The following is a 21,659-nucleotide window of genomic DNA, read 5'->3' on the forward strand; positions in this document are numbered from 1 at the left end:
CACATACATACAAAAAGTTAAAGGAAAAATGGGGCTACGCAGAATATTTCGGCAAATATTATCAATCAAAATTGTGACTGATGACAAATCCGTGGAATAAAATGTATACATGTGCTTCGCTAGAATTCTAGATCTTTCTTTTAAGATTCTGATTAAAAATATTGGCAGAAATATTTCAAAGACAGGATTTCACAATGAGATAATTCGCACAGAAAAGTAGTTGCGTATAAGCACGCGCATTGTTGAAGTTTTGTTTTTTCTTAAAACTACATAAAATGTTATTGTAAAACACAAACTTTAATTTATATAATTCTCGGAATTCTAGTTTACTGGAAATCAGCAAATAAATAAGAATGCTTTGCTTATATTTATAAATTATTTACTATAAAAGACAAACTTTTATTAAATTATAAATCAGTAAAGAAAAAGCGTGGTTTGCTTGTATTTGTAATTTAAACGTCTCACATAACCCAACAATTTATTTTCTGGGAATCCGCGAAGAAAACGATGCATTTGTAGGTTATACTTCAAATCAGCAAAGAAAACGCATGGTTTGCTTGTATTTGAACCTTAAACATCACTTATTCATCATCATTATTTTCTAAGAATCCGCGAAGAAAACGATTGCTTTTGTAGGTTATACTTAGAATCAGCAAAGAAAACGCTTGGTTTGCTTATATTTGTATATAACCCAACTTTTTATACTTCTCGGGGCTTTATTTTCTAGAAATCCACACAAAATTTAATCTATATAATCCTCGGGAATCGAGTCTTCTTTAAAACCACAAAATATATAAATCGCGTTCCTTGCCCACTTACCATATTTTCTTATAGTTATTGCAGACAATTATTATATATGTAACTGATTTTTACCAGACTTACACCTTTTGTCCATGCACAGCTCTTAGCATCATGCGTCCGTACTCCACGAGAGCTCATCAAGAAAAGGAAGAATGCTAGAAGTTCGATAGGGACTTTAAAAGTAGGGACTATCGATTAGTCCACTCCATTAAAAACTGTTATACAAAATATCGATTATCAGAAAGTTCCGATATTAGAAAGCGTAATTCGTTAGCATGATTATTAACCTGATTCTAATAAAAACCTATCATAAAGCCTTAAAGAGATCATTAGTTTCAAAATTGAAGGTGGCTTAAATAAAAAATAAAAGTGACCCTTTCTTAAATATCGGGGAGTTATGTGGTCACCCTAAATTAACATTTGAATTTTAAGGGCTTCTTAATCGGTATTACAGCTTTAGGGAGTTGCCAGCTCAAAATTTGAATATCGTACTGATTTTAACAGTTGTACACATTTTGTAAACAACATTTGGATTTTAGAACATCAAAATGGACATTGCATTTCATTAAGTTTCAAGCGCCAACAGCATGGTGAATACTGGAGATCAAAGAAGGCCCAGCGAAGAGTCAATAATGCTAACCATGCTTTTCCAGTTCCCCCGGTGGCAAGTGCTGTAATTTCACAACTTTATTTAATATTCCTTAATAACACAAAGGAAAGTTTGTGGCCAAGATCAGGATAAAACACACAAGTCAGCTGAAGACGGAATCGAAATCAGTGCAGATTCTCCTGGATTGTCATGGATCTTCATGTGCTTTTGAACAGGTAATATAATCTGTATAGGAGCAGAAAAGGTGCGCTATATTCAAAGTTTAAATGTATAGAGTAAATGTTTCGATGTGGCCTAATACATTATTCGTTGCTCTTTTTGTTATCATTTCAAAATCTGATATCTTGTTCGCTTCATGGCAGTGCCTATGATAAGCAGACCAGTTCTCCATCCAAGTCCCCAACAAAATGCGAACAAAGGACGGTCCACAATCATTTGGGAGCAGGCAGTGCTCATGTCCTCGTGGCCATTGGTTCAGTATTTGCCCATCCGGGGGATGCGGCTGAGGCCCGGAACTCCGAGGTGGGGGCCTCCTCCCCCCGATGTTTGTACAAAATTAACAAATGCCGAAATGCCAGAGACCATGAGCCGGATTAGTTTCGATGGGATAATGATTTCAAATCTCTGGCCAAAAGTAATGCGCCTCATTAGTGGCTAAGCTCCCGGCTCCATGGTTTTCCACCGCCTTCGGCCATGTGGATTCCGTCCGGATTTCTAGTCCGGCAAAAGACAGACTGCGGGATAAAGAGAGAGAGCGCTTTTGTTTGCCTAATTTTCCACGTTGATTTTCTAGCCGCAAAACAAATGAAACGTTCGCTGCATATTAAGCATCTAATTTAATTTGCCAGAGCGCAAAACCAAAAAGGAAACTGAAGCCGGGAAAAAGAAGTGGAAAAGTCAACCCCCGGGACGACCAGTGGGTGGTGGGATATGGGTGGGTGGCTTTGATTTTGGACTGGCTTAAATGCTTCATAATGAAAATCTGTGATATCTTGCGGTACGGCTTTGATTTTTCCCTTCTGTTTGCCGTCACTCAAGTGGTTGATGTTGATTGTTTGTCAATAGAGGACGGGGACTCAGGGATTCGGCGACAAGTCCGTTCCTTTGGGGGAGTGGCATTGGGATTACAACTTTGGAGTGCCGGGCACGTTCCAAGAAGTTATTAGTGACCGTGCCTAAGCCTTTGATTGCCCAGCTCTTATACATACATACCTCTCTCTATATCCCCCCTTTTTCTGTGGCCAAATCCATCCTAATTTGCTCAAGCCATTACATTTAAATGTGCGGATATCTCGGACTCGGATTGGTCCGCCCTGGCCGCAGTATCTTCCTATGGTTGGGTGGCTACGACATGGTGTCTAAGCCACGCCACTGTGCTTTAAATGCTTAACAGTGATTAGATAGGTAAAATATCCATAAAATCAAATGAACTTAGTATTCAAAATAAAAGCTTACAAAACCTCTATTATTCTTTCAGATCTTCGAACAACCTGGAGCACACTGTGTTCACCCAAGTGGGCACCTTCCTTGCCGCGACACCACCACCACCACCCACACCGGCGTGACAAGGCAGGCTTCGCTTTCCGCGCCTTTGCATGCGACAAGTTTGTCACTGTGATTTATGCCTGAGAGGAGAGGGTTACACCACCGAACCGTGGGTGGGGTCGATGAAGAGTCAAAAAAGCGGGTACACACGTCCGTGCCAGTGGAGAACAAGGGGCGGCAGTCAAAAAGACAGACGAGCAGAGGAAGCTGAGCCAGTCGGGCGCTGGCAGGCGTCAACAGGATGCGGAGGACGAAGGAAGGGGTGGATCGGCGTCGGATGGCGACTGGCGGGTGGCGGAGGAGAAAACGGATGAGCAGGCGAGGGAGCGAACGGCGGAGGGTTGCGATTACAGTGTCATTGGCAGCGTCGACGGCGTCACTTTGCGCACTGCCAAGTGCAGCCACCAGAACCGAATCCAATATCCAAATCAGAGCCACACCACCCAGCCAACGAAACGGGGAAAGAAACGACGAGCAGGGCAAGGGCGAATCCACGCCCAACAGCTACAATTGAAAATTTTATTTCATTTTTATGGCTTTTGGAAATTAAATTGTTGTCATCGCATACAAAATTAACCAGAGCAGCGGGATTTGCATAGCCAGCCAAGAGGTGTGACCTCTAACCCCCACCATCCACCCACCATCCACCATCTACCAACTGGCACCCAACAACCACACGACACAGTCACCGATGTTATTGTTATAGCCGCTGTATCTCACCCGCTGGGCCTGCGGTCTTTAACATTTAGCAAAACATTTGATTGCCATCAGGATAATCCCGATGGGATGTCCCAGGACGCGAGGATGTGGGCTGCCAGGAGCTGTTAGATTGCCTGGGAGGAGTATCACATCTCCATAAAGCTCACAAAGCCCGAGGCCTTAAATAAATGTTTATTTTAAGCAATATAGTCAGGCATTAAAATGCAAAACTTAAAGACTGTCAAAGAACTTTAATAAACGGGCTCGAGCCAAAGTCAGGAGTAAATAAGGCCTGGAAAAAGGTAACATAAACTAAACGTATTCATTTGACACCCCTTCCATATAATGGCCATATGGCTATGATGATATCATCCACTGTACAGTCTTTGTTTGCTTTCTTTTCAGCTAGGAGAAGGTACTTCGATGGTCAGCAGCCAAAGTAAAATCTTAGATTTCCAACTTTAAGCTTCCCGGCAGCCGGAGTCAATTTGCAATTAGATGTTATCCAAAAGCAAACGGACACCCAGGATACGGGGATTTGAACAAGGTCCCGCATAAAAAACTAAACACGCAGCAATCAATCGATTAAAAAAGGGCAAAGGAGGAAAAGTTTTGCGCCGGCGGTGGGCGGTGGCACAGACCAGACTAGACGCGGCGGTGGACACCACCTATGGTGTCCAGGTCGAGGTCCTGCCGGAAGGACACCCCAGGGACCCGCAGGCAGCTCAAGGAAGTCGCCTGGCTGGCTTTCGTCTAATGCGCCGCTTATCTTGATATTATTTGGCCATAAAAAAGGACACGGACACATGTTCGAGAAGAAGCACGGATAACACTGGAAGAAATGTTCCACACCTTCCGAATCGGGGCAGTGAATAAAAGGTGTATTTATTTTTGCCCAAACATTTTTATTCGTTGAATTCACGCATTTTGTTTATCCACTTTTTTCAGAGATCCACGCAGTGCTCTTTTGGCTTACTGATTAATATAATATAATATAACGGAGACACCGAGATGTCCTTAAAATCTTTGACATTCTGCACCCATTTTTCGGCTGTAACCCAATCCTCCAGCCAAGTCAGTGTGCTCCTAAGGGCAAGGAAAATTGCAACATTTCACATGTCACAACGAGGGCGATTTCCCTACCCCAAATAAAATGGACCATGTCGAATTCTGCGGGTTCCGTTGATTTCCTCGCCCGAAAAAAAACCCAGCCACGCGCGTTTCAAATCCCTTTAGTTACACTGTTTCAAAATTAAATATTTACATTTTGTATGCGGAGGCGGATGCGGCGGGCATGAGGCCTGAATCTCGATTCACATGTGGGTGTTTTGGCCGGAATGGTGGTATCTAGCAACTGGATACACTGGCCATCTAATCGGTGGTGGCTGCCACTCCGTCAGCTGCCCGTGAGCACTTGTCGTGGACAGAGGCGCAGCTGGTCAAGGGGTAATTTCGTTTCACATGTGTTATATTGTTAAACTGACACGGCAGTAACCTCTACCTCCATTGAATATACTAGTCTTCCATCTAATTCATTAATTTCCTTACAGGACTACCCCACCGAGGGACGCCCCTGGCAGTCGCATATGAGCTCAGATCATCAATTCCCCGTTGGTCGGATGGGGTGGTGGCCACCATGCAGTTTCCGATGCGCGTTTATTTAGTAATTTGTTTGTCTCCCGACTTAGTCACGGTTTATGGTTGACATTTATTTTATGAGCGTGAAAAATATATCACTCGCCAGTGGCAGCCACGCCACCCACCGCGGGATTCCAGGCGGGGTGCAGGCAGGTGGCTGCACCACCCACTCCACCCACTTGCGCCACTTAAGCCAATTTTGATAGCGGCTTATTGATGGTCGAGCGACTGGCGATTTGTGCATTGGTCTCGCTCCAACTTGCTGATTGAATCAGTGCGGAAGTGGGACGAGGACGAGATCGATGGGCAGTTCGTGGTCGTACGTACAATCTGTACTCCTGGTCAGGCGAGTCGGATCTTAATGGCTATGGTAGTTCGAGCACTTGATATATGGGTAAGTTCTCCAGTTGCATTATTGGTTTTTAAATAATGGAATCGTTTTAGAAATGCCGGATCGACAAGATGAGCCGCCAGCGACAGATGAGAGGAAATGTCGTCTGAATTTCTCTACGTTTGGCACTTCCTTTGGCGAGTATTGTTAACCGCTGCTAAGCCCATCAATTATGCCGGGAGGCATCCCATCCTTACAAACTTATTGGCCTATAAACTAATCGCATAATTGCACAAAAGTAATTATCGTTGGGCTGAGCCTCGGCTAGCTCATTGTGCAGCAACTATGCGGCACATCCTACATCCTGCATCCTGAGGCCCCAGTGCTTAGGCCTCATCCCCTGGCGCTCTGATTTTTCCACCTTGCTGGCCAACTATGCGGCTCATCCGCTCCGCTGAACGCTGCCAGAAGGAAGTGCCGTACAGGACCCAAATCGCAGGACGCAGACTGCGGAATGCAGGACTCAGATCGCTGAAAAGCAGTTGAAAAAACACAACGGGCCAAACAACAAAAACAAACACAAGGACATCTCTTTGTTTGCGGAAAGCGAAAGAGAGGCGAAATTAAAATCAAGCTGTTGATAGCAATCACACACTCCTGGCTGCCTGAAATGAATAAGTACACAGCGAAAAATCGCACAATCTTGAGTATTTATTATTAAATCCATGAATTTGTAATAGGTCGAGGTGATGCTGGTGAACACTCCTCAATAAGCGGACACCTTGTTGGATTTTTAAGAAGACCACAATAGTGTGCACCTGCACTTCGCGCAGTGGTCATGTCCTGGCTGTCGTCTCTACAATTCCGATGACGTTGCCAAGAGAGTGGGATGCATGCATCACTAGCCGTCACATGGCCAACTGCTTGGCTTCCTGCTTTCGACCAATCTGCGACTGTCATCCGTCATTCCATTTACTGGATGCTTGCCATTTCTGTGGCTCCCGAATCTCCGCCTCTTCATCTGCATCTCCTCAAAACAAGGCAAAGTAGGGTAAATTGATGTAGTTGGGGTTGACATCCTCAAGTGGCCCAGTGGCATTGTTCGACGATTTGCGTTTGTCGAGCGCGCAGTAATTAAGTTGAAGTTGCACAGCAGATCCCCGATAAGCATAGGGATCAGGATACGGCCACGGTGGTTAGGGATAATCCCCCAGATTAAAAGTATACGGGCTCCGATCTTTTGTGCCTCCTTTGAGCATCAATCGGGCCAATTGGATTGACATTATCGGATCGCAGGAAGAGGATCTGCTTGGAAATAATTGTGACCCACGGTAATTGATTTGCAAGGAATCATCATTTTTAGCTGCCTTATGAAGATATGAATGATTGCGGTGCTCTGACTCCTCTGAATCCTGCTCTAAATAGAACCTTTTATAAGAATTTGGAAACGATCACATAAGAACAGTGCCAAAGCACTGAGATATTCGAAGTCATCAAGATAATCATTGCCTTCTGCCTTTAAGCTACTCATTAAATCCATCTAATGAAGCACGGCCATTAGTGATCGATATTTGCTCCACGAAACGGTAAAGATCAGCAATGAAGATCACTCTATTCTCCCCCTGTTCTCTCGGCCTTTGTGGCCAATTAGCTGCTGCCACAAAATGAAATCATTTCTCACAGCTATTGCTGGCTTTCGACCAAAGTAATTAATTGGGGGGAATTATTTGCCCCGTCCTCTGCCCACTCTCTCTCCGCCGCTCTCCCCTCGGCTGAGTGATTCTCCAAGCGGACAGCCAATCGAAGCAAGAGTCGCTTTCCGCAAGAGTGCCAGAAGACTGGGGAATCGGCGAAAGACTGGGCCCGAAGACTGCTCTTGAGGGCTAAACGCGACTGCAACCGAGAGAAGCGCATACTTTCCAAGGCAATTATCGAATGCCAGCGTGTCAGCCTCGACTCCCGATTCTTCGGCTACCCTGCAAGCCCCGATTGCACCGCACCTACCGATTCTGCAGTCTTCGTAGATTCTACCACTTGAGAGTCGCCAGGGCGTCGCCGGTTGGGAGAAGCGGGACTTTCGGCCGTCTGCAGTTTCAGTTTCCCTGACGCCAACAACGCCTCATCGTGTTTGTTTGGCCGCCAGAGCCGTCAGAGCCGCCACCGCAGCGACGCCAGCACCACCAGCACCACTACCACCACGCAGTGCCTGCCGCTCCGAGCAACAGTGATGATCATTTGGCTTTCGGTATCATAAGCTAAATCATAATTCGAAGAAAAATCAAGCTATGATCACAAGTATTATTCCTAATCGTATAAACTGCTGGAACATTCCTCTTATTTTGTAAGGGAAATCGCAGTTTATTTTATCGAATATTTTCTTGCTAATTTTCAGATGGAACCATGTCATCATCTCTGGCTGGCTAAATGGCTCTACGCAACTGCAACTCTTTCGTTGCCCCAAATTGGCCTTGAGGCAATGATTGGCTGCCGCTGCTGCCCAGATGCCGGCACAACCCTCCTCCCCCGATGGACCACCCCCTGGGCCACCACAAAGTTCCCAGTCCCCCCTTTTTGCGTTTCTTTCGCACTGATCTCAGCTGTCGTCGCTTGTTAGTGCGCACGCGTGTCTTTCTCTCTCTAAGAAGCAGACAGCGCGTGTGTTCCCCTCTCCATCGCACTCAACGCCCGCCCAGTCACGTCCTCTCACTCACTCCGCCAACTCTCCCACTCGCACCCATCACGATCGTGAGGCGTTGATGGCGATGGCGCTGAAGCTGGCGCGCATGTGCAACGCAGCCACAAAATCGCAATTGCCGGGACCAAAAACCAAAATGAAAAAAGTACGGAAAAAAGGAGCAACCAAAAGCTTGAGCTGGCACAACGTTGTAAGACATAGTTTGTTGCCAGAGCCCCTCCCCCCACCTCCGCACCGCTGTGCCCCTGTGCTTGTGTGTGCGGGACCTCCCGCAGATAATTGCCCATCATCTCATCAAGTTCCGCCCAGCTATTTAACAACCGAGGAGCAGGAGCTGCAGGAGGAGGTTCGGGGCCCCGAGAGCAATGAAACCCACAAAACAAGACACCAAAATGATGAACGCGACCACGCAAAGTAGAAGTAGCTGCCCGATCTGGGAGTCGAGGAAGGAGTCTGGCTCCAGACCATACAATCCCGAGGGCCGCTACGTGAGTTTTATCCTAGCCACATAAGAAATATGCCTATTATTTCATTACAGTGAATATTCCTTTTCCCGTAATAAATGTAACTCATTTTCTTTAATATTTTAATATTTATTGAATTACATAATTGAATTAAATTACATAGTTATACTTCGTTTGTTTTATGATTATGTATATTTTTATAAAAATCTAATCATACTCTATCTTACAGGTTCAGGAACTTCTCGAGCGCCCTTGGGCTGGCGCCACCAACATTGAGCAGCAGCTGGGGGCGGCGGCTGCAGATCGGCTCCAAATCGCAGCAGTCCAGGTTGCAGCTCCACTCCAACCACAGCCATCAATAGCACCACCGACGACGAAAAAGCAGGAGGAGACCAAGAAGATCCAAGCATGTTAATCGAGTCATATCGATTTTGGCGTGGTTCGTGTCTCGGACGTTTTGCCCAACCGCCGTCCTTCGCCCCCCAAAAAGGGGGAGGGGCCGATCCCATCAGCGAACTCGTAACTAAATTGAATCCAATTGCATACGGGTCGGGCCAAATAACTGTGAGACATAATGAATGAGTGTTGGCCAAATTGCAACTTGGCTTGCCAGCCGGGCAGTTAAGGGTTAATGGATGGGCACCAAGGGATTGTTTGCAGGGGGGTTCAGGGGGTGGTGCTGCTCTGCATCTTCCAGTTTACGGCCCAGCCACTAATATCTCAATTGGCCAGCGGAAGGTTCGATTAACTGCACCATTGGGCCACCCACCTGGGGCATCTGCGCTTGGACACCTGCATGAATGCATCCATAGGCGAAATGAAGCATTCTTTCTAAAAGAGTGTACAGTATTTTTACTGCACAGCTTATATGAATGTAAGTAGGTAGAATAACATTATGTTAATGAACAGCTCTTAATGAGTACACTAATGGTGGTGTGCTGTTAAATCACTTTTCAGTATTTATTTTGGTCCACACATAAACAATGACACCGGGCCTTGTATATGTGTGCTTAAGAAATGTTAAAACGTACAGAAGCCAAATAGCCGTTTACAACTTAGTATTATTGCAGCAATATATACAATTATACATTTACTATTAATTAATAGAACTCAGTAATTAAGTCATAGTAAGATATTAATTTTTAAAAAGGAATTCAATGCAAAGTAATATATACATTATTATTAATAACAAAAGGTAATAACAGAAATATATAATGTATGTATATTTTGTTAGTTTAGAGAACACTAGACTACTGTACAGTTCTGTTAAGCTAGAAATTATCTGATTTCCCAAATCCTCTTTTTCCTGGTCTCGATTCCAACTCCTGCACGAAAGTAAATCATCGTAATGTTAATAAATGTTCTTATTCGTTTAGTTTTGTATCCTATTGTGGTCAAGTAATTATGAAAAAACTTACTAAATAACAAAATGTACCGTTTTCCCAATTCTCCGTCAAAAACAATCCGATTTTTAGGCAGAACATTGTAAATATCGGCCCAAATATGGATTGTCATACCTCGTTAAGCTCGTATTTTAATTCCCAATCGATTGGCATTCAAATTTGGAAACTTTAATTTTTTGCCAATTTTTTCAAAAATGAGAAAATTCACTAAAAAATTTATTTTTGAAAATCCATTTAAAAGTAATAAGGGTAGTTAGCTTTGGTAATTAGCTTCACAAAACAGTTTGCTGTTCAGCTTTATGACCATTTTTAGCCAAGTTGTGATGAAGGAAGTGTTAGTAAATATCGAATTTCTTAGTAATTCACTTTTCTTAATTTTCCGTCATGACCCTATATAAAATTGTGGAAATTTACTCCGCCGAATCCGCCACCCCCTTCGAGGACGCCTACGTTATGCAGGATTTAGAGGACATTCTGATTCTCCATCATCAACGACGAGGTTCTTCACGACAAGGACGACGAGGACGAAGAGGACGACGAGGACGGCAAGGATTGTGGCTAGCGAATAACTGACCCCAGTGATTGTAGCATAGCGCGTATAAGAAAAATAAAAAATACATGAATTTTCAATTGGAAATAAACTTTTATTGGGAAAATTGGGTGAAGTTTCTATTTTAGCCGGAATTTGATTTTCAGTGGCCACCTGCTACCGATTATGGTCGCCTGGTACTATAAATCCATAAGTTTGCCAAAAACATTGCATTTGTAGGCAAATTTGATGATTTTTCAATTAAAATTAGCAGGCGAACAGGAATCCCAGAAGGTGACCAACGATCAGTTGGTTTTCAGTATACACCTGTTACTGATTATGATCACTTGGTACCAAAAATCCAAAAACCTAACAAATTCGGCACAAAATCGCGCATTTTGTAATGCAAATTGTTTGATTTTTCGGTTTAAATTACCAGGCGAACAGGAATCCCAGAAGGTGACCAACGATCAGTTGGTTTTCAGTATACACCTGTTACTGATTATGATCACTTGGTACCAAAAATCCAAAAACCTAACAAATTCGGCACAAAATCGCGCATTTTGTAATGCAAATTGTTTGATTTTTCGGTTTAAATTACCAGGCGAACAGGAATCCCAGAAGGTGACCAACGATCAGTTGGGTTTCAGTATACACCTGTTACTGATTATGATCACTTGGTACCAAAAATCCAAAAACCTAACAAATTCGGCACAAAATCGCGCATTTTGTAATGCAAATTGTTTGATTTTTCGGTTTAAATTACCAGGCGAACAGGAATCCCAGAAGGTGACCAACGATCAGTTGGTTTTCAGTATACACCTGTTACTGATTATGATCACTTGGTACCAAAAATCCAAAAACCTAACAAATTCGGCACAAAATCGCGCATTTTGTAATGCAAATTGTTTGATTTTTCGGTTTAAATTACCAGGCGAACAGGAATCCCAGAAGGTGACCAACGATCAGTTGGTTTTCAGTATACACCTGTTACTGATTATGATCACTTGGTACCAAAAATCCAAAAACCTAACAAATTCGGCACAAAATCGCGCATTTTGTAATGCAAATTGTTTGATTTTTCGGTTTAAATTACCAGGTGAACAGGAATCCCAGAAGGTGACCAACGATCAGTTGGTTTTCAGTATACACCTGTTACTGATTATGATCACTTGGTACCAAAAATCCAAAAATCTAACAAATTCGGCACAAAATCGCGCATTTTGTAATGCAAATTGTTTGATTTTTTGGTTTAAATTACCGGGTGAACAGGAATTCCAGAAGGTGACCAGTATAATCGCGTGGTACCAAAAATTTAAATTTTGTAGTCAAAAATGAGAGTTATTCCGCCCACCTTTGCCATTGTGGATCTATTTTTTTTTGTCAGTTCATTTATTGCTGCTCCATTTTTAGTAGCTGACAAGACAAATAGGCCCAAGGCACTAGCTAGCCCGAAAAACTTCTAATTGGAGGCAAACATGTGCTGGCCGATGGCCGCTTGCCGAAAGGGGATGCCGTTTTGGTCCAGTGTTCCAGGATGTCGGGATGTCCAGATTGTCCTCGAGGATATCGCCACCTACCGGGCGGCCTGCGATAAGGGTTCTTTTCTGTGCATTAGGGAAGGGGCGCCTGCCCAAGTTTCAGGCATGTCATGTTTGTCATGTTGCTGTGACTCCACCTCTTAATGTCCTCCCTTGATTCAGTCCTTCGTCCTGTTGTGTCTTTCACTTGATTTTCACTGCTGTTGTTTGCTCCCTCAAAACTCTGTGTCGCTGCCTAATGGGCGCACTTGTCCGAATTGTGGGCGGGTTTTAAGAGATGTGGGTCTTAGAGGGGGATGGCTGGGGTGACTGGGTGGTGTTGGAGACATCTTGTGCTGCCTCGTCTTCGTGGAGCAGCACTTGACCTGGATCTTTTATTTTTTCGACTACGATGATGCTGCAACTTGAACGGATGCTTTGGCTATGTGTGGCACAAAGCTAATTGCCTCGCTGTCGGGTGAATATTTGGCTCTGGCTCTGGCTCTGCACGAACCACTCAACCACGTGAATCATCGCCCCTGCAAAGCCCGCCCACGAGAATGCACCTGATTTTGTCACACATTTGAGCTAAGGCTCTCAAAATGTTTTCCACTTCGTTGGCCGCCTCTGCAGATCTCAAACCTTCTCGAATAACAAAGATAAGCAGTCCGCTCTTATCCGAATATTGGAGTTAAAACGAAAATAATAGAATAAAAAGCTTAACAAACATTGTTTAAATTTAAATGTTCTTTATTAAGCACGTATTTTTTATACAGAATATAAAGTAGGATTAAACAGATATTAATTGTTTGATGAAAACCCCAGACCACTGAAACAGTCACAATAATAATAATAACCGCTCACCCTATATAATAAATTGCCAAAAATGTGGCATAACCAAAACCAGAAATATGCCGACATTTTTGTTTTTTTCATCTTTTTTTTGTTAAGGTACGGATGGTTAGGAGACCCAAAGCGAATGATCCCCGAGACCACCGCCTAGGTTGTAGGTCCTTACCGCCCACCCCGCCCCTTCGCCGATTGTGGCTGTGGCGGCTTTTTGATTTACTGATGTTGCCACACGACACAGAACGAAAATGTTAGTGCTAAAATGACGTAAAAAAACTTATAAACGCATTTACTATCCTGGTGTTAATAGATACGTTTTAAAAAGCTAACAATATCAACAGAGTTAGTTTTCACGAGTCTGCATAGCAATCCCTGTCTTAGAAATGTGCTACACTTATGAATTTATTGCTTTTTTTGCAGTGCCTTAAAGCAACATGAGGATGAAGGCGGCAAGTGCCGCCATACACACAATAATAGCCCAGATATATGGTACGAGTAAATATATCCCCACTGGCATGAAGGATGACGCCAATTGGCCTGCGTTGCTTAGCGCCAACGAAAGGCGCTGCGGCCAACACACAGTCGGCAGCAGAAAGAGACGGCATGTGGAACTGCGAAAGAGACGGGGCGACACATTGGGGCAACAAGGCATTTTTTTTGTTCGCTTGGCCAGAAGCTTGGTGGCGCCTCAAGTAGCCGGGTATGAAAAAAATACAAAAAACAAGGAGAAAAACAAATAAAATAAAAACCGAACGGCCAAAAGGACTGCGGAGCGCATAACTTCACTGAGGCGGCGGCACCGGCTTCTGATCAAACGTTTATAAGCAACGTCTTCAATGCCCAGCAACAACATCGGTACAACATCGGCAACAAAAGCAACTGCAGCAGCCAGCCAGTTCCAGAGCTTTAAGACAAAAGCGCGTTGGCAGCCAGCGAGCTACATCAAAACGAGGGATGTGAAAGGGGGATTTTATGGTGGGTTTTCAGGTGCTGCAACTACCAAGGGGCTGGGGGAGGTGGTTTTCACACAGAAAGAAAAGTTACGAAGACCCATTTGATTCGAACGCCAATTAGCTGAGGTACATTGGCTAATACGTCGGGCACTAAAGGAATTTCGAGAGGGTTTTTAGTGCATATAAAATTAATCACTACAATTCCCAGGATCACTTTGCCGAAGTTTTAACTATTTTAGAACTAAACTTTTAAGATTTCGAAAGGGTTTTCAGAAAAAGACGAATTACCTAAGGTCTCGTGCAATCCTTGGGTCGTGTTCTTTTCGTGTCCTTTGGTATTTAAGTGTGCACTCGTTCGTTCGTTTTTTTTCGGATTGGATCGTCTTTATTTTGAGACAACGACGCCGGCAAAGCTGCCCCCTGCTTTGGGTTTTTGGAACCCTCCTCCTCTTGTGTCCAGCGACATCTTCGGCAAAGTTATTCAAGTGGCGCCAGTCAAACATTTTTTTGCGCAAGAACAACAACAACTACAGCAACACCAGCAGCAGCAGCAAAATGCTGCAAGTAACCCACTACAACAACTACTACATTTGGGCCTTCAAGACAACAATGAATGGCGCTCCACACACACGCACTCACAGGAAAAGGAAGCAAGAACTAGGGAGGCAAGCCACTGACCAGCGAGATTAGTGCTTCTCAAACTGTCTCGAAATTAAATCAAAACTTACCCTTTTATGTGAAAGAGATCTCTTGGGTATTGCAAAAATAGTAGTTTAAAATATAATATAAACGCTTTATTCTATTTTATGTTTACTTAAATTAGTATTTAACAAATAAACACAAGGATTTGTCACTAAACCAAGGATAATACCGACGATTACAACTGTTACTACTATCGCCATACGCTTGGTATAATTCCTTTTATTTCTCCTTGAAAAACTTTTGAATTGCAGATTACTGCTTACCCTAATTCAGTTTACAAATAATTCGAAAAAAAAGTGGCATATATTTGTATTCAGAGCAGTTGCTTCATCCGTTGTTGGGTGCAAATTAAATTTCCCATCTGACGGTTCGAGGGGTTGGGAGTTTTTTGGTGTTTTGGCTTTCGGGGGTGAAAGTCATCGACAGATTAGCCGACAATTTGGTGTCACTTTGCCCGAGGACACTCGAGGACACGCAGGAAGAAGGACGAAGGACGTAGGACGAAGTACGCTGCTGCTGACATCGAGACATCTCGATGTCCTTGTCGTCTGCATCGGATGTTTCAATTCGCAAGTTGCGCTTCCTTCCGATCACGTGACCAAAACGCCAACGGCGGCCGTTCACTTCCGCCAGGCCGATAGCTTCCGTCCGCTCGCAGCAACAACAATCGGAGACTCCAATTCCCCAGTCATCCATCCTTCCAAGCATCCGTTTGTCCGGCTCTCCATCTAAGCGGTTGTACGCAGACACACGGTCAGAAAAGCGTTGGTCCTGCAAGTAAAGGTTTAAAACAATTAGGACTTCCAATGAAGATATTAATTATATAGTTTATAAGCAGCTCTTAGTTTAAGCCTTAGTTTAGGTCTATGTATATGTTACGTTTATTTTTTTATAGTATTTAATAAAGTGAATCGAAAACAAATCGGAGAAATGTCCTTTCTTATGGCTGATGGGCTGTCCAAAGATATTTTCTCTCAGTGCGCTAGTATTTCCCTTTCCAATCGACCCGCGTGACAATTACTCATGAATACATTTTGCGCCTGATAAAAGTGAACGCTTTATGTTCCAGGGGCGGGGGCTTTTGATTCGGAGGGGGTGCGTTTAGAGGGCAGCGGACAGCCGTTTGCGTTTTATTTATGGTTTTATTTGCGGCATCACAAAAGCCTGCCACGAGCCTGGAGGTCTCGAGGACTTTCAACTAGGATGAAAGTGGCAGTGGGAGTGGAAGTAGGAATGGGAACGAGGATGAGCATCGAGACAGCGAGGACATTGTACCCCAGAGCGTCATATGTTTGTAACCCTGGATATCTGCGGCCAAATCTTCCAACCCCCAACCACTCGCTGCATCTGTAGCACTATCTTTCTATTCGCGACTATAGCTGTGTGCGCCCCATAACCATAAATTTATTTATTAAGTTTTTATCGCAAGCGTCGCGCAATGGAGAAGAATTCTCAAAAAAAAAAAAAAAAGAAACAGAAACACATTTGGGTATTTATTTTGAGTGGGGGTGGCGCGGGTCTGACAGTTGGCTATTAACTAGTTGTTGTTGATTTGATTTTATCGAATCAGTAATGTGTTTTGGCCCTTTGTGTGCTACGATTCAAGGGCAATTGCTTAACCACAAGTTAATTGTTAAGCTAAACCTTTAAGAGGTTTCAAAATCACAGCTTTTAGAAAACCAAATTCTCTAAAATACTTTTGAAGCGTGTTGTTACATTCAAAAATGCTTTTTCAAAGACATAATAATGTGTTTAAGGTTATGACAAATCCCATTTTTGTAGATTTTTGTTTGGTATTGTTTGTAATGTCCTTAAATTGTCGCCTACCCTATAGGCAATTGAGTAGTTTTCCTAATTTACAAAGTGCTGCGATCGTGGGTCCTTCTTAACGGCCTGTTTAATGGCACGGAAATGAAAATGAAAGTCGTTCAGCGATTTCGCTCACACTCTTCCCACACACTACCCCTCCCTTTTGCTCCGTGGGAAGGAACGAGACAGACATTTGTTTTAATTAACAAAAATTAAACGACGGACGCCTACGCACTAAAGTCCACAATGCATGGCACAAGTTCTCTGTCTCTCTCTCCCTTTCTCTCTCTACCACATAGCCATCTCTTTCTTAGGATAATATTTGTTATTCTTCAGTTTAAAATTCTTGAATTCTTTTCAGATGGCTCGCGGCAGCTGTACGCGGGTGCTTGTTGTCCGTATGTAAATTAACTTAAATACCCTAGAAATTAATTAGCAGCGATTGAGATCGCTTGATAATGACAACACAACAACACACGGAACACCGAGCCACCGAACCACCGACCACCGACTGTTCCGAATGGTTTTTCAGTGGTTCCGTCCGGCCTTAACCCTTTTTCTTTATTTTTCTTCTCTTCTTGTTTTTTTCTTTTTTTTTGGAGAACGTCGTCGCTGTGGCGGCGACAGTAATAATGATGCGTTTATCCAAAACGAGCATCAGATAAGCGCCAGCCACAGGCGATCGACAAGTTTGATAAGGCGCTGCCTGATAAGAGCGAGACGGCTGTAGAGCGCTACACTCGCAAAAACAAATTAATATAGTTAATAATCTTATGGCAGAGGACAGTTATTATAACACAGACTGTTTCCCTGTTTATCCATTATAGACTATACTGTTGAATATGCTTTATAGCTAAGCTTTACCTCCCTCCTTATTTGTTTTCTTTTTGTTTAAACACATTTAGGCCAGTCATTTTTTGCAATGCATCAGGAGCGGGAAGCGTGTGTGCCCATCATTCAAATGCCAATTAAAGGCGCCGGCTTACACAGAACCTGAGAACGGTCGATCGAACTGGAACCGGAGGAACCAAGCCCAAACCAAACCAAACTAACCCAAACCAACCGATCCGATCCGAAGAGAACGGATCCCATCGAAAGGAACGGATCCCGAAAGGCTGAGAGGCAATCAGCTGTCATTTGGAGGCAAACAAAGTGGACATGACCAGCGCCCGTTTCCCTTCACCTCCTGCGCTCCACGGAAATTGGCGCTCAAGGGTTTTCAGCCTGACACCGAACTAAATACCCTGCGGCGATCGAAAAAACAGGTTAATGAGGAATAATCACCCACCCAAAATTAAGGGATTTCGGTATAATTGGGGGATCTCTTCTTGGTTAGCTGGTCAAGGCAGATGTGCTCAAAAATAAAAGGGTTAGCATATGATTATGATGTGTGTGTATATGTGTGGCTCAAAGGGAGCATTCCGGGTGTTTAGAAGACGTGTTAGAACTAAACATAATACTGAATTAAGAGTTATATGGTACATATTATTATTAAAAGCTCACATACTTGGAATCGGTGTGTGCTGTTCGATCTGATCGCTTCCGAAAATGAGGCAAAAACAAATGACGACGGAATGAAATGAGATCGACAATGGGCCTAAGACCGGGTCCAAAGCCAGGAGATGAGGCCAAAACCGAAGCCCAAACCGAAACCAAAAGCCAGACCATAAGCAAGACTGACACTGACTGGACTGGGCCTGCTTCACCATTGTGATTGCGATTGTGTTGGGCCCGGCTCAACAGCGGCGCTTGGATTCGCAACTTGGCGCTGAAGTTGCCGTCGCGGTGAAGGAGCATCTGGAGCAACGGGAGCAACGGGAGGATCGGAGGAGGATCTGGCGGAGGACCCGCCGAATGGCCATTCATCGATCAAGCTGCAAGCGCCACGACGAGAAAGACGAAACGTGAGGCACCAGAAGCTGCGGGTTCAGACATAAAATAAAAAAAATAACAGACGAAACTGCTTGGAAAAAAAAACAATCGGCAGGCTGAGATCTTGCCTCCGACTCCATTTGAATACTCCCGAACTCGCACTGGCATTCGCAGTGCTATTTTTATTGCAAACTCTGCACTGAGCCAAATTTCTTTGGGTTGTGTTGGTCAGTAAATAAGCTATAAATCAGAAAGAAAGTATTTCAAGCTGCCTGTTTTGCATCTTGAATTCCAAACTTAAACACGCTTAATGGTTATGCATTTTGTTGATACGACTAGGTGCCTGTTTTTGTGCAGTGTACCCCCTTGTTGACCTGTCAGTGTCGCTGTTGCTGTCGCTGTCGCCAAAAAAAGAGTCTTCATCGCAGCCCCAATCGGAGGGCGCATTGTATTGGCGACTGCGGATCGGGAATCGGGGATATCTGTATATATCAGGGATATAGGATAGGCAACAGGGACTCGGCCAATTCCAGATGCTGTGAGCTGGAAAACGGCGGATCAACAGATCGGGATCGCAGCGCCGGGACTTTGTCTTTGATCGACTTGAGCACTGAGCGACTGAAGGACTGAGCGACGGTTTGAATCTGAAGCTGGAGCTGAAGCTGAAGCTGACATCGTCTGGGAGATACCGTTGTATCGTTGCATCCCCCGGATCTGCATCTGCATCTGGCTCGAAAACCGAAGTTGTATATGAAACCGAAACTGAACGTTGCCGCTCAAGTTTTTCGTTCTTTTTTTTCGTACTCTTGGCAATTGATTCGCAATTCCGTGGGGCGCATTGATTTTGATCGACCACGATAGGCGCGCCATTCGGTCGCTCGTCGGCGCCTTTCCCCTTCGTTTCCTCTGCGTGTATAACCCCTCCTAAATGCCCCCCTCTGATTTTTTTCCATTACTTTTAGGGGGGCAGACGCAAATTTTATTGACAGCGCCTGTTGGCAGCCAAGGATCGAGAATCGAGAAACGAGGATCGGGAATCGGGAATCGAAAATCAGAGCCACTGAGCCGCTGATGATTTGGCACTCGTGTGAATAAGCGCTCAACGAGTGCACTCACACCGGAGTAAAGTGAATAATAAGCTCACACAGGAGAAAAAGTGAATATGGCGAAGCCTAATGAAATCCCAACTAGTTACTTTTGATTTAAGGATAAGAATAATAATGATTCATTCATTTCATTCTAAATCCGTTTAGGATGCTGACCTGAGGCCCAAATTCCCAGTTTCCTTTCATTATGCCTGTCAAATTGCGAAAAAAAGAGGCGGCAGGGAATGCAGGGGTATTCCAGGGAACGTTGGGTTCCGATCTGGGTTGAGAACAGACAACGAACAAAAAAATGACAATTTGACGGCCCATTTCACTTGCAGTGTGGCATCACTACAAAGCGCCCCACGCTAATTGCGGCAATTAAGTGCACAAAAATCTAACGACAAAAATGCAAAAGGGGAATCGGAATGATATAATTTTAACGAGGGGGGCTACAAACGTTTTTGGGGGCTGCGATCAATCTACCTGCTACCTGCCTTTTGTTGTCCGGAATTCGGCGCTAAATGCTCTGCGCCCAGTTGCCATCGCCCTTTGAAGTTAAATAGCGCCGAGCGGCTCGGATCCTGCAACTATATAGATAATGGTCGAGGGGTACGGGCGTGTCTGGGCTTCGCAGATCGCCAGATCGGTCCAGATCCAAATGACATGCAACAGGCGGAAAAAAAGCACACAAAAAACTAAGAGAACGTCGCCGTTCTGACAACATGTCAACAGCAGTTTGATGAGTACTGGGATCTAATAATTAAATGACGAACTTTGATTACTCTGCCAAGATATTAAAGCTTCCTATTTATAAAAGATTTAGCTGCGTTTAAAGATATAACTATAATAATTTATATACTGCATGTTTTGGGTAAAATATATGTTGTTTATGCTTACCAAAATGTGGGGGATTCTTTATTTATCGAAGGGTATGGAGACAACAATTAGATAGACGCCAGGTTAGGTCGCCTGGAAGTGGTCAGGATCGGAGCCTTCTGCTTTCCACTGTCGCCAGGCTCCCCTCGCCATCAGTTTTTGGTGCCTTTTTTATTTAGCTCCCGAACTCCTACACTCTTGCTTATCTGTATGCCGGCAGGAAATTTGCGCCGCTTTGATATGATCGCCGACAATGACAACGGCAACAGCAGCCAAGGCAGCATCTACACAGAGAAAAAATAAATAATATATTCTATATATAATAAGACAATCAAAATTTATTACATATCTATCTCTGAAAATAGGAAAGTCACATATTTATAATTTAGTTCCCTTGTGGAAAATCTATTGAGCATTTTTCAAGTTTACTGCTTCTATAATTTTTACCGTGTAAATCAGCAAACGTTGCTGGGATTTTTGATGAAACAATATTTTCGTTTGTCCGTCCGTCTGTTCGTCTGTCCGTTTGTCCGCTTGTCTGTCCGTTGTTGCTGTATCGTCGGGGCCATGTCAAGCGCCAATTGGAGCCACACTTTGCCCGGGGGCGGGAAGGGGTATGGTTGGGGGTTGGGGGTTATATGGGGCAGGACAGTTCGGTTTTTCGGGCTCAGTGACTCCATGGTCCGCTGGCTTCTTCCTGTGCTGCCACTGACGATGACGAAGCGTTGACAAGGCGATGACAGATTTCTGCGAATTTTTCGCATTAGGCTTTGAACTCGAGCATTTGTTTTTGCAGCCACTGGAACTGGGTCGATGGGAGCTACACCGCGAGAAACAGGATAGTTGGGAGACTATATTTTCCTGGACTTTTACATTTAATGTACTTGTACCTAACTTCTTTCAATGATACCCTAGACTCTACAAAAGCCGTTAATAAAAGTGTAGATTATTGAATTTAGTGTTTTACTTCTTAACTTTTTTTTCAGTGCAGGAATGACTGAGGGGGGGGGAGCACGGGCAGTACCGGTGGGTACGGCGCTACTGTTTTCGCTCAAGCGCTTCGCTTGCTGACGGCTCGGAACGGCGGGCAAGTGGCGCTGCCCTTTGATGCTAACGGTTCTAGAGATGCCTCGATTTCCGCAGAAATTGCTAATAGAATCACAGCCCTCCTAAAACCCCTACACACCCCTTTGCCCCAGCTCTCTGCCCCATCCACTGGGCCCATTCATCTGGCCAACTTTATCAAAGGGTTGACTTTGTCTAAGCGCCTGCTCC

At 44.1% G+C, this 21,659-nt stretch overlaps 2 protein-coding genes across 6 annotated transcripts; both read left to right on the plus strand.

The window, feature by feature from the left end:
* Positions 1 to 1,162: 1,162 nt before the first annotated feature.
* On the plus strand, positions 1,163 to 10,808 carry LOC6612508. Of its 5 annotated transcripts, none has more exons than XM_032725904.1 (11): positions 1,198 to 1,391; positions 1,455 to 1,626; positions 2,889 to 3,957; positions 4,061 to 4,534; positions 4,604 to 5,101; positions 5,206 to 5,687; positions 5,738 to 6,302; positions 6,365 to 6,955; positions 8,017 to 8,807; positions 9,013 to 9,657; positions 9,741 to 10,808. In XM_032725904.1, the coding sequence occupies exons 9-10, from the start codon at positions 8,685 to 8,687 to the stop codon at positions 9,196 to 9,198; spliced, it is 309 nt and encodes a 102-aa protein (XP_032581795.1). In that variant the 5' UTR covers positions 1,198 to 1,391; positions 1,455 to 1,626; positions 2,889 to 3,957; positions 4,061 to 4,534; positions 4,604 to 5,101; positions 5,206 to 5,687; positions 5,738 to 6,302; positions 6,365 to 6,955; positions 8,017 to 8,684; the 3' UTR covers positions 9,199 to 9,657; positions 9,741 to 10,808. The 5 variants fall into 5 exon arrangements, 2 of the variants coding, with proteins under 2 accessions (XP_032581795.1, XP_032581796.1); XM_032725905.1 differs by having other exon boundaries at positions 10,646 to 10,808; XR_004362567.1 differs by lacking the exons at positions 9,013 to 9,657; positions 9,741 to 10,808 and adding an exon at positions 1,774 to 2,815 and having other exon boundaries at positions 1,163 to 1,391; positions 8,017 to 8,801.
* Positions 10,809 to 12,226: 1,418 nt separating this feature from the next.
* LOC116802046 lies at positions 12,227 to 15,504 on the plus strand. Its single transcript, XM_032725077.1, has 2 exons — positions 12,227 to 12,324; positions 15,114 to 15,504. The coding sequence occupies exons 1-2, from the start codon at positions 12,227 to 12,229 to the stop codon at positions 15,469 to 15,471; spliced, it is 456 nt and encodes a 151-aa protein (XP_032580968.1). The 3' UTR covers positions 15,472 to 15,504.
* The last annotated feature ends 6,155 nt before the right edge of the window (positions 15,505 to 21,659 follow it).

The sequence above is a fragment of the Drosophila sechellia genome, chromosome X (genome assembly GCF_004382195.2).
Source record: "Drosophila sechellia strain sech25 chromosome X, ASM438219v1, whole genome shotgun sequence".
NCBI lineage: Eukaryota > Metazoa > Arthropoda > Insecta > Diptera > Drosophilidae > Drosophila > Drosophila sechellia.

Bases quoted from the DNA above. Each gene is read 5' to 3' on its own strand.
- LOC6612508 (XM_032725904.1), top strand. From the start codon at position 8,685: ATGAAACCCACAAAACAAGACACCAAAATGATGAACGCGACCACGCAA. The intron at 8,808-9,012 runs GTGAGTTTTATC...TCTATCTTACAG, and splicing joins ACAATCCCGAGGGCCGCTAC to GTTCAGGAACTTCTCGAGCG.
- LOC116802046 (XM_032725077.1), top strand. From the start codon at position 12,227: ATGCCGTTTTGGTCCAGTGTTCCAGGATGTCGGGATGTCCAGATTGTC. The intron at 12,325-15,113 runs GTGCATTAGGGA...TGACGGTTCGAG, and splicing joins TGCGATAAGGGTTCTTTTCT to GGGTTGGGAGTTTTTTGGTG.